Genomic DNA, 12934 nt, shown 5'->3' with positions numbered 1-12934 from the left:
TGGCTTCCCAACTAGAACATTGCATTCCTAACCTTCCGATAGATTCACCACCAGATGGTCATCAAACATGTAGATCAGTTCAATGGAGCTGTCTATAAAAACAAAATACCTGTCAAAAATTTCCCACCAAAGAGACAATGAATTGGCTTATTGTGCTAGGCACATGTTGCCTTGATGGCAGGAGTAAAAAAAAAACAAAAACTTTTGATATTTGACAAGATGCGCATATCTCCCGAATGGCAAGTGCGTGGTCCTAAGGTTTTAGAGGATTAATATTTTGGGTGTAGATAAAGTCTTGTATGCAACTGTTGATAATTAGGTATTAAAACACTAATTAGCCATAAATCCACATTCGTGTTTTAATACCCCTTATTACACAACAGTTGCATAAATAACTATTTCCTATATATCATGTATATCATTTGTTAAAGACTGTATGTTCCGAAGTTCTAAGTCGCATTTTTTTATGACAGTAAGGGACGAGACGAGCAGGACTTTCTGCTGATGTTAATTGATACACCCTGCCCATTACAATGCAGTGCCGCTCAAGGTAATTGAAAAACCTAAAAGATTCTGAGTGGCACTACAACTGCGCTCGTCACCTTGCGACATAAGATGTCAAGTCTCATTTGCCCAGTAATTTCACTAGCTACGGCGCCCTTCAGACTGAAACACAGTAATGCTTACACATGACTGTTTCACGTCAGAAAAAGGCGCAGTTGTGGTACCCATAATCTAGCCGGGATCCTGTGCAAAGGATCCTCCCACTGGTAAATTAATATTACTCAAGCAATTCCTACAATATTAATATTTGCTCAAGCAATTCCTATAATTATTAAGCTCAAGATTGTTGAACACACAAAATTGTAAGCACCGCAATAATGCTCATAAAAGACAACCGCGCCCTTTAACCCAAAATGCAAAGAGTATTTGCAAACTACTGCTTTGCGGTATAAATAGGCACAACTTATGGTAGCCTAACAAGCTACTCACCGGTATTTCTATGATGGGAATTGTAATTAATTCTATGCAATATTAAGAAAACCCATTGCAATCCCGAGTATGACCGACATATTTATGTTATGGGTATAATTGTAAATATTATAATAAAAAGAAAATACTGTTCAATCAATCATTAAAGCCAAAATTATTATTATTAGGTTTCGATTATGTGAAATTTAGGATATACACTCTATCAGTACCTTGAACTAACGCTATCTGATGATATTGAGCGATAGCCACGCGAAATCGCGTTCGCGTAATTTGACGTTGAATACAAACTTTAATGTACAAAATAATAATAAGGTTACTATTAACATTGCCTCTTGTTGTTTTAACGTGAAACGTCTACAGAGTACATAATAAGATAAGCAGGTACGAATCCTTGTCACATTAACATCAGACTGCACACGGTAATTTTTATTGACCTGATCTCACTTAGATGACGGCAGCTAGTATTCTCAACTAATGGGAAAGTATTGTGAAACATGGCTTTAAAATAAATTAAAAAAAAATAACAAAAAAACAACCGACTTCAACAAACGTTTCCAAAACATTATTATATTATGCACTAAAGAGTAAAACAATTAATGCGTATTCTTCTACAACTTAATAATCAATATATATAATGTATAAATGATTTAAGTTTTCTTTAGTGTTAACCAGCTGACCCGGCAAACGTTGTTATGCCATATAAATTGTATTGATCTTTTTTGTAATTCTGGTGTGTAAGCAATATTATTGTAAAGTTTCATCAAAATCTATTCAGTAGATTTTGCGTTAAAGAAGTTCAAACATACATCCAGACATACAAACTTTCACATTTATAATATTAGTAGGATTCCGCCAATATTTGTTTTTAAAATAATTCGACACGTGTTTCGCCTCTACACGAGGTGAGACTCAACGAGACTCCGTCGAGACTCCGACGTGCCAGATTTTGGCGAGACAACACGTCCTGAGGATGCCTCGTGTAGAGGCGAAACACGTGTCGAATTGTTTTAAAAACAAATATTGGCGGCATTAACACTAAAGAAAACTTAAATCATTTGTATAATTATGGAATTCCGCAAAGTAACGCCTAATTCAATAAAAAAAAAATACATAATGTAGTTAGAATTATTTGATTTCATTATATTATTACAGTCGAATTGACAACCTCGTCCTTTTTTGAAGTCGGTAAAAAAGGGTGTATCGACGAGATGACTGACCTGTAGAAGTCGTGCATGGGGAAGGACGTGTAGGAGGATATCTTGTAGAGGCACTGTCCGCCGCCCACGGCCTTCTCCACCGCGTCCTGGTTGCTGAAGATCTTGTTACCCCGCACCAGCGGCGATACACCTGACGCCAGGCACAGACCTGAAAGCCGCATGTCGTCAGCATTAGTTTATATCACTGGGTACATTTGTATTGGTAAAGGGGCTCCTGTTTTGGGTCCATATTGTGTCCATTTTAGCCAGTCACTCCAATCAGCCCAGCTCCTTCCAGAAGTACAGAAAACTCCTGGGGCGTTCGCAGACTTCTTGGAGTGACTTATCTATTATACAAATTAAATCTGTAACTAAAATTTATGAACAATGCGGGACTCAAACCCGCGACCTCTCGGTTTCCGTTCGAGCGCTCTTTCCAACTGAGCCAACCATTCGAGTACACATGGGTCGTAAATTTTGGTATATCTTGTTCAACTCTAAGGTTGTGGCTCCATCTACATGATCTACTTTACAGTTAACCTACAAAGCTCGGACGGAACCTGAGACGTTCCAGTCCCGCATCGTTCATAAAATTTGGTTACAAATTTAATTTGTATAATTAATCCTAGAAGTAAGGGATATCACTTTAAAAATAACAGATTGTTTGAATACATCTAGATCAGCAGTATATTAGTTACTTGTTCGCAGTGCACTGAATTGGGCGTTAGGGGAAGTGCTATTGGGACGGGGAGGCTAGTCGACTGGATTAGTGTAATCAAGCGACATCAGTACTATTCAAATATTTTTATTTAAAATAGGATGTGACATCACTTATTGAAATTCAAAAAACTACCACCCATTCCAAAATGCATGCCTCAGGCCTGTTTACAAAGTAACATTGTACAATTAAACTTATTATTTAATAGCCTGAGGGTGGTCGCTCCATTCCCAATTTGTGTTATCATTAAGAAAATCATTTATGTTATAGTTACCTTTACCACACCAACATTTTTAACAATTCTTTTGAATAACGTAATACTTTTGTTTTGAACATTTTCTGGGATCTTGTTGTAAAAGCATATACATCGCCCCACAAAAGACTTACTAACTCGACTTAGCCGAGTAGTAGGCATTATAAGCTTACTATAACTAGACTAGGTTACTTATACTGCCATTTTATTGACGCATAAAAAAAGGTGATTTAATATTTACTGCCCTATATTGACTGACTTGCCAAAATAAATCATAATTAAGTCACATAAAACAGTTTTTTATTTAAATGCATTTTTTATCAAATACCAGCATTACTCATTTCTTCGAAAGAAAATAATTTAAAGCAGCACAGATGTATCAAATTACAAAATTTAAATAGAAAAAAACTTATAAATTATATAATATGTTATCATGGCATAGTTTCATATTTTCACAAAGTCCATATTAGAACCTAAATAGGTTCGTCTAAAATACAGCAAATATTTGGTTCCAACAGTATTAAACCAAATGTTGCGAGTGTTAGAAGAATGAGATTATCTAGTCTTAAATATAAACAGATCATTATTGAACCATTTTCAAACAGCTGATTACCGAGAAGGTTTGCTTGAACTCGAGCTACACGAAAATTATGAAACTCAAAAACTGCAGACATTTTTTTTAAAGGGCGTACGAGCGCACGGGTCACCTGTTGTTAAGTGATCACCGCCGACACAACACCAGAGGAAGCACAGGAGTGTTCCCGCCCTCTAAGGAAGGTGTACGCGCTTTTTATAAAGGTTTTCGTATCGTCCCCGAAACAGCGCACAAGCTCATTCCACAGCTTTGTAATATGGAAGAAGGTTCCTTGAAAACTGCACTGTGGAGGACCACATCCAGATAGTGGGGATGGTATCCCAATTTGCGGCATGACATGCGAAGGTGGAATTCGTACTTTTTTGGCTTTTCTGTGAGAAGAATGTAATAAATATGTTAGTTTAAGTTTAATTTATTTAAGTTAGGTTAAGTGTAATTTATATGTTTATCTTTAGTGTAACAGGTTCGCAACCATTCTTTTCAAATTAAATCAAATATATAAATTGTGAATAAACTGAGCACAAGTTCAGTATAAATGTGTGAAACTTCAGAATAAAAAGCTTCATTGAATGCAATCAAAGACCACATACCTCCAAACCTATTATTAAATATTTGATTGTGCTCTAGTGTTGCGGTGGCGTTGTTAGTAATCTCCACGCCAGCCGCCAGACCATCGAAGATTCTGTTACGTCTGAGTACCGGGTGACTTTGGGTTGATATCAGCACACCGGCTTGGGCATTGCGAAATATATCATTCTCCTCCAATACACCCTGATGATAATAAACTGCTATTAGCAATGCATTTTAATACCACACAACATATTACATAAACGTATAAATAGTATCAATTATTTCCAGTGTTTGATGTTATAAAAGTTCTAGTATCTATCATATATATGTTTACTCAGATGTTTAATATACAATAAGTAATAAAATTGTATTATTTTGCTATTAAGCAAGTCTATCTGTGGATTATTGCAAAACCTTTGAACTATGGAGGAAGCAGGTAAACTTAAAATTTTATTCACAATGTCTTCAGTAATACATACAATTTATGCATAAAACCATATGATTATTTATATAAAACAAACATGTCTTACTTTTCCTCCATTAAATATACATATCCCGCCATCGCGTCCATCAAAAATCTTATTCCGTTTCAACGTGGGGTTGGAGTCTGTCTTTATCCAAACGCCAGCCATAGCGTTATCAAATATCTCATTCTGTTCCAATAATCCTAGACCACCGTTATACACTAGCACTCCACCATTCTGACCGCCCCAGATCTTATTGCCACGTATTACTGGGTTACTGCCGGTTCTGATTTGCACACCAGAATACAAGTGATTGAAAATATCATTGTCTTCCAGTTTCCCATGGCCATTATCATAAAAGTAGACTCCAACCTGAAAGATATTAACAATATTAAATAAAACAAAATGTAGGCTAGCCAATAATGTTATAATTTAAGAACATTTGATTTAATGAAGCAGTTGAAAAAAGCCTTGCACAATAGTAATTCGAACCATGGTCATTTTTAAGGAGATAGAACCATATTTGTCACATATATTAGGATATTATACAAATATTCTGTCTTTTACAATATCAATGCATACAGATACAGAGAGTAGAGACCAATAGTAGCAGTGGAAGGATGTAGGTGCGATACTAATTGAGGCACATGAGACATTCCGCAATAGGCTTAGTGTGACTTAGTCCAATATAATGTGTCCCAGGTTCGAATCGTCTTGTACCCATAGTACAGGCTATACCTAGTTTGGGGCAAGATAATTTGTGTAAAAGTGTGTCAATATTTTATAAAAAAATGTTTTGATATATTTAACACAATTATGTAAGTATAGACTTACTTTTGTGAAAAATGTTTTGAAGTGTTCAGTCTGTTACAAGAGCCTGTTTTAGGTTGATCTCTCAGCAACACACTAAGTCTCTTATAACTCTAGTAAGTTGTGTCAATTTTTTTCCATGGAAACAGTGAATATCCAACAAGACTTGAGTCTTGTTACAAGAATATAAGAATGGCCATTTTACGAATTTTTTAATTACAAGTAAACTTAAAAATATATGTTTATTATACATTTTAAGACACGGTACGAAAGTACAAACAAAATGGTTTGGGTCAGAGAGACACATTAGAAATATGTTGAAATGTCTGTTTAGAATTATTCATTTCGATAGTATACAATCATTAGCTATGTATATTTTAAGGAATGAAATTCTACACTATTTTTATTAGTGAAAGAGTAAATTTCATCAGGTAAAAGAGCTAATAGGATCACTCCCACTAATACATAAACATTATAATTAATACAGTAAAATAAGTGACAACCATAATTTAAACACTAGAAATAACTACAAGCATATAGCGCCCCATACTAGGCTCTGTAAAATAAACACTTAATACCTATGACTTATCCCACTTAATACCAATGCATTGGTATTAAACTTTACAATAAATTACCAAACAGTGTATCTGAATTGAAATTCATGAATAGTATAATAGTTGATTTTATGGTTCAGCCTTGTATTGTTTTACTAGTTTGCATTATTTAATAAAAAAGTATATGTTTAAACTTTTGTGTAATTGACATGTATTTGATTTGTATTGAGTCCGTACCTGCTTCCCCGAGTGTATACGGTTGCGGCGCAGCACGGGCGTGGACCCGGTGGTGATCCAGACGCCAGCAAGTGTGTTGGCGTACACCTCGTTCTCCTCGATCAGACCCTGGCCTTTCTCGTGCACGTATATGCCACCGTGTTGGCCGTGGTGGATCTTGTTGTGCCTCACTATCGGGTCGCTATTGGTGCGAATCTATAAAACAATATAATACGCTATGTCATTCAGTTATTCACAATTGCCTTATATCCTTCCTATTAGCGTTCCTGTCAATCAGGATCAGAGAATGAAGCTTCTAAAATATTTTTGTCAAGCTGTGATAACAGATTTATGAATGCTTCTTATAAACTGGACTGTGCTATTGGGCAAATTAAACATACTATTTTCAAGACTTCAAGGGTTATGTATTACAATCACAGGAGTAATCTTAGCATTGTGTAAGCATAACTGACCAACCAGGAAACTTGAGTAAAGAGAATAGTTCTTATCCCAAGAATGGTACACGAAGGGTTACAAACAATCCTTGTAAAATACATCCGCATTTCAATAGAAAAGACATTCATAAAATTTTATTCATTACCAATTCAATGATGGGATACAATAATCCCATTTCATGATTTATTATAAATGTTTTTATTAAGTACCAAGTAAGAATGGTCTAAGCAGGTTACTCTCTGCTACCCAAGAGAATGCAAATGACTCAGAAGATGCCCCCCAAAAGATGGGAGGACTAAATGTACCAAATATTTGGACCGGAAGTACTGGAGAAAATTAGAGGAGGCCTTTGCCAATAGGCAATAGACTTCAAAAGAAATAAAGCCTATTTATATTTTATTTAATAATTATAAAGTACCAACCTGAATACCAGCCAATGCATTTCCATAAATATTGTTGTGCTCAATCAGTCCCCTTCCCTCTCCAAATATGTACACTCCACCCTGATGTCCGTTGTATATTTCATTGCGCCGTATCGTCGGGTTACTGTTGGACGTGATCCACACACCAGCAAAGTTATTGGAATGGATCTTGTTATCTATGAACTGTCCGAGGCCAGACTCGTGAACGTAGATACCTCCGGTTTGACCGTGGTGGATCTCACAGTGCACGACGGTGGGATTGGCCCCAGCTTTTACTTCAAATCCCGCAATTCTGTTGTTGTGGATATCGTTGGCATCAAAGTAACCCTAAAACAATTGATGTTAATTATCGAAACAAATATTTCTTTTATATTTTCATAATAATAAACCTGGAATAGGGCAAATAGTTTTTGGGACATGTGAAGGGAAGTATACAAGAATCATTCCAAGTACAATAGTGTTGTTGCATGTGGAAGAAACTTAAGGTACTTTACAGAAACACAATGATCTTGTGAAACTTATAATGTGCAGATGCGAGTTCCACCAAAACTATATCGAATAATATAAAATAAAGGAAACATACCAATCCATTCTCAAAGGTGAAGATGCCCACGTCTCGTCCGTGGTGTATGTGGTTGCGGCGCATGATTGGGTTCGCGAAGTTTTTGACCCAGATGCCGGCGAGCGCGTTCCGCGAGATCTCGTTGTCCTGGTAGGCGCCCTGCGCGGAGTCGGTCACGTACAGCCCCACGTTCTCGCAGTCGCTGATGTCGCAGTGCTTGATGACCGGGTTGGCACTGGCGCCCGACACGCATACTGCCGCCCCCACTGCAACACGCAAATAACAATATAATATACTCGTACGAGACTTCAAATAATCTACATGTGCAACCCCTAACAGATTTTTGTTACAGAGACTTATGCGCAATAAAAATACTGGACAGACACATCCTTCCAACTCACCAGAGAGCGATAGTGGTCGCCTCCGTCTATATGCCTGACGGGGAAGACCCACCGCCGGAAGAACTTGTCAAACTGGTGAACTACTGCGAGACAACCAAGAGCGAGCTTATTGTGGCTGCAGACTGCAATGCACATCACCCGCTCTGGGGCATGCAAACAACCAACAAAAGGGGTAAGCAACTCACTGAATACCTTTTTTCTACTAACCTTAATATTTTGAATGTTCGTTCAGAACCCACCTTTGTAAATAGGAGGAGCAAAACAATTATAGACATCACCTTAGCAACAGAGGGAATGTCTGATTATATATCCAATTGGCATGTGTCGAAAGAAGCATCCTGCTCAGACCACAGATGGATACTTTTTAACCTGGAGGTAAACATCACTACACCGCCTCCCAAGAGGAAACCCCGCAGAACGAATCTTACTCAGTACAAGTTGCTGATGGAATCGCGTCTAAAGGACGAAACACTCCCAGCCAGGATAATCGGAGTAGATAACATCGAAAACCAAATAGCACAAATATACGAATTCATGACTGCCAGTTATCATGCTACATATCCCCTCACCAGCCCTCAATCAGACAGACCAAGACCCCAGACCTGGTGGGGACCTGAATTAGAAAGGCTCAGGAAAAAAGTGAGGCGACATCTGAACCGCGCAATGAACACAGGCGATCAATACGACTGGGACATCTACAAAGAGTGTAAGTCTGAATACAAGAAACGCATCAGATACAGAAGATCAGAAGGCTGGCGTAAATTTTGCAGCAGCATCCAATGCCATAACCAGGCCAACAGGGCAAGGAAATTAATCTCTAACCAACCCAGGCAAATCCTCGGATCCCTGCTGAAACCTGACGGTACATTTACCAACTCACCAGAGGAAACAGAGCGAGTCCTGACGGAAACTCACTTTCCAGGATGCAAAATAATGCAGCATATCGAGTGGGTAAATGAAAACATAACCGCTGAGGAAGCTGACTGGCAACAAGCACACAAGTTGGTGACAACCGATAAAATAAAGTGGGCTATAAAATCCTTTCACCCCTTTAAGTCAGCAGGACCTGATGGGATCTTTCCCGCCTTGTTGCAATGGGGAGGAGAAGGTCTCCACAACCGGCTGATCAACATTTTCAGGGCGTGTCTAGCGCATAGATACATCCCCAGGATATGGAGGGAAGTTAAAGTGATCTTCATACCTAAACCAGGTAAAAGTGACTATTCTAACGCTAAATCTTACAGACCCATAAGTCTTACCTCTTTTACCCTGAAGACCCTAGAAAGGCTGTGTGAAAGAGAACTGAGGGAGAATTACCTTAAGAACATACCCCTACACCCCAACCAACACGCATACAGTCAGGGTAAAAGCACCGAATCTGCACTTCACGCTGTAGTGAACGTTATAGAGGGCGCACTTTCGGAAAAAACCTTTTGTCTAGGAACCTTCGTAGACATTGAAGGAGCCTTCGATAAGACAAAATTTACAAAAATAAAAGAAGCATTACACCGCCATGGAGTATGTACAACTCTGTCATCATGGATTGAAAACATGCTCAAACACAGAGTGATATTACTAAATGAAAGTGAGACACAGAAAGCATTTGTAGCTAAAGGCTGCCCCCAAGGAGGAGTTATCTCACCTCTTTTATGGAACTTGGTAGTAAATGATCTAATTACCACTCTAAACGAAAATCACTACTTTACGGTAGGCTACGCAGACGACCTAACTATATTAATAAGCGGAAAGTTTGCCAGTACTATATGTGAAGTTACAAATGCAGCATTGAAAATCGTGGAAAGATGGTGCATAGATAACGACCTATCAGTCAACCCACATAAAACGGAATTGGTAATGTTCACAAACAAAAGAGTTCTGGGTAACTATAAACTGCCAAAACTGTTTAACACCGAACTGCAACTAAACAGCGAAGTGAAATACTTAGGAGTTATACTTGACAGCAAGTTAAACTGGGCGGCCCACTTGGAATCAAAAATAAATACAGCTACCGTAACCTTCTGGCAATGCCGTAGAATGTTAGGAAAGACATGGGGACTTGCCCCGAACATCGTACACACACAGCTGTGTAGAGCCATCTACACAGCTGTGATACAACCTATGATATGTTACGGCGCAGTTGTATGGTGGCCACGCACCAAGCTGAACACTACTTGTAATAAACTGCAACGATTCCAAAGACTAGCGTGTATGGCTATCACAGGATGTATGCGAACCACACCTACCGCGGCTGTAGAAGCTATGCTGAACCTTCCGGCACTACACCTCTATATAAAACAAGAGGGGGCTTGCGCCGCAGTAAGGTTGAAGACATTAAATCTTTGGAAAACCACTCAATCCCCACACCCAGAGGTTCTAAATGAGGTGATTGAAAAGGAGCCTCTGCTGTTGGCAGTAAGTGATAGATCTCCAAAGGAATACATATTCGATAAGAGATACAAAATACAGCTGTATGAAGAACTGAAAGAGGACCTCAGTACAAAAGACCTCAGGATTTTCAAAGATGGCTCAAAGACAAGGTCGGGCACGGGATACGGAGTGTTCTCGGATGACCTAAATATAAGAATAGCTGCATCACTAGGAGCTCATAACACTGTCTTCCAAGCAGAATGTATGGGTATCATAGAAGCAGTCACTCGAAAGTTGACTCGAAAGGTAAAAGACTACTCCATCCGCATCCTTTCAGATAGCAAATCAGTACTACAAGCCCTACAAAGCCACACTATCACCTCTAAGCTAATATACAACTGTCACCAATGTCTGAGGGAGTTATGCGAAAATAACAACCAAGTAACTCTTCAATGGATAAAGGGTCACAGTAACTCACGAGGGAATGATGGCGCTGATGAATTGGCCAGGAGAGGCTCCGCGATGACAGCAAAAGGACCAGAACCAACTATCCCTCTCCCGCCTAGCTGGCCTACGAAGGTAATACGCCAACACACCAAGGAATTACATAATAAGTACTGGATGAAAGTAAGTGGGTGTAGACAAGCAAAAGAAGCTCTACCTCAAATAGACCCCAAGCTCTCTCGCAAGCTAGTAAAACTTCCACGACCACGATTACGGAAAATAACTCATGTACTAACGGGTCACGGCCCTTTTAACAAGCATCTGTTCAATATAGGTGTCACCGACAGCCCACTGTGCTGAGCCTGCACGGAGGCGGACGAAACGGCCGCACACGTCATTTTGGAGTGTAGGACTCATGGCCTCATACCGGGCCAAACACCTGGGGTCACCGAGGACTCTCCCCGAGGTCATGGGTGACATCAGAGGTTTGATACATTACCTTGAGGAACTGGGGTGGCAGGATTAGCCGCCCTCCTCACCACGCAAAATAGGCGCGCTGTAGTCGTCGAGTTGCGGATAATAGCCTGTGATAACCTATAACCTACTCGTACGAGTTACCAGTATCTTGAACATGTCTCGATACTTGAAGAACTCAAGGTGAATTCTTTCACCTTAGGCTTTCATTTATAGTCAGAGCGCGTATCCTCAGATAATAGGTTCACGGGCTCTTGCTCTATTGATAAAAGCCCATATTGTGCTCAAGAGGAAGTAAAATAGCTAAGCTAAGCTCCAGGAGAGCGATTTTACATAGCACGAGTTTATTATAAATTATTTATTTTGATATGAAATGAAATTTTTCCAATGACATTAGTTTTATATGCAGTTTCCATACAAAACTTTATAGATTGATTTTAATCTCACGATACCATATTACGCAAGACGCTCCAGAAGTAGCAACAATTATGCGTAAATTTTGGAAAATGGCCGCCACAGTTTCACATAGTAACATGTAGGTATTCGAAGGAAACTAGATGCACCTCGCATTTATACAGGGTGTCCCAGCAAGTCAAGTCGTCAAGCCGAAACGGGGTGGCAGGATTGACTGTAAGCATCATTAGAAAAACCAGAAAAAAATCGATGACGGTAAGGTTTAATTGAACAAAAATAATAAAATTAACCACAATAACCGGAAAATAGTTACAGTTTGACCAACTTTCTAGGTTTAGCTTAAATGCTTATAATTTTCAAACTGCATGGGATAGATTTTTTTTCTGATTTTTCTCATGATGGTTACAATCCATCCTGTCACCCCGTTTCTGCTTGACGTTGATTTCTAGGACATTCTGTATGTTCAGCAGACAGGAATTATATAGCTTTAAAATGCAACTGTCTTTTTACACTAATTTTTGTGTAAAAGTTACTTTTTTATTGTTATTTTAGCTAACTCGACGATTCGTAGCACGTTTTTGTGCTCTGAAAAGGTCATGGAACGTCGAGTTACACTCGTTTTAATCCTTTAAAAAGTGTTTAATTAAATGTGTTATTACACTCGCGTTAATATTCAAAATTGTACGACTCACCGACACTAGCGCTCCGAATAATACAATGATCGATAGTGGGCGAACAGTTGTCGGACACCTCCAGGCAGTAGTGCTTGTGATGCTGCATCGTACTCGTGGCGTCCGGAGAGAACTTGAGCGTCATGTGACCCGCGTAGGCGCGGTTCGCGCCCTCTGCGAACGTGAGCGTCGACTCCGCTTCTCTTTCTAATACTACTGACTCGGCTACATTGCCAGGGGCACAACCTGTGTGTACAAATAAGGAATTAGTGAAAATATGATCCTATATGGCAGCAATATTATAATATTGATTACTTGATGTGTTAATAAGCGCTACCAACGTCATGAACTGCC

The 12934-nt window shown here is 39.0% G+C and overlaps 1 protein-coding gene across 1 annotated transcript in view; it reads right to left on the bottom strand.

The window, feature by feature from the left end:
* The window catches only part of LOC126972327 (F-box only protein 11), a 36034-nt gene that overhangs the window by 5107 nt on the left and 17993 nt on the right, over positions 1-12934 (bottom strand). The window contains exons 7-13 of the mRNA XM_050819001.1: positions 12602-12826; positions 7831-8075; positions 7248-7574; positions 6391-6585; positions 4856-5161; positions 4346-4526; positions 2211-2358 (exon numbers count right to left, since the gene is read on the bottom strand). Coding sequence (XP_050674958.1) covers positions 2211-2358; positions 4346-4526; positions 4856-5161; positions 6391-6585; positions 7248-7574; positions 7831-8075; positions 12602-12826 — 1627 coding nt within the window. The remainder of the gene's footprint in view (positions 1-2210; positions 2359-4345; positions 4527-4855; positions 5162-6390; positions 6586-7247; positions 7575-7830; positions 8076-12601; positions 12827-12934) is intronic.

Source organism: Leptidea sinapis, chromosome 26 (assembly GCF_905404315.1).
Source record: "Leptidea sinapis chromosome 26, ilLepSina1.1, whole genome shotgun sequence".
NCBI lineage: Eukaryota > Metazoa > Arthropoda > Insecta > Lepidoptera > Pieridae > Leptidea > Leptidea sinapis.
Note: the sequence above shows the minus strand (reverse complement) of the source record. Positions and strands in the feature narration are given on the sequence as shown.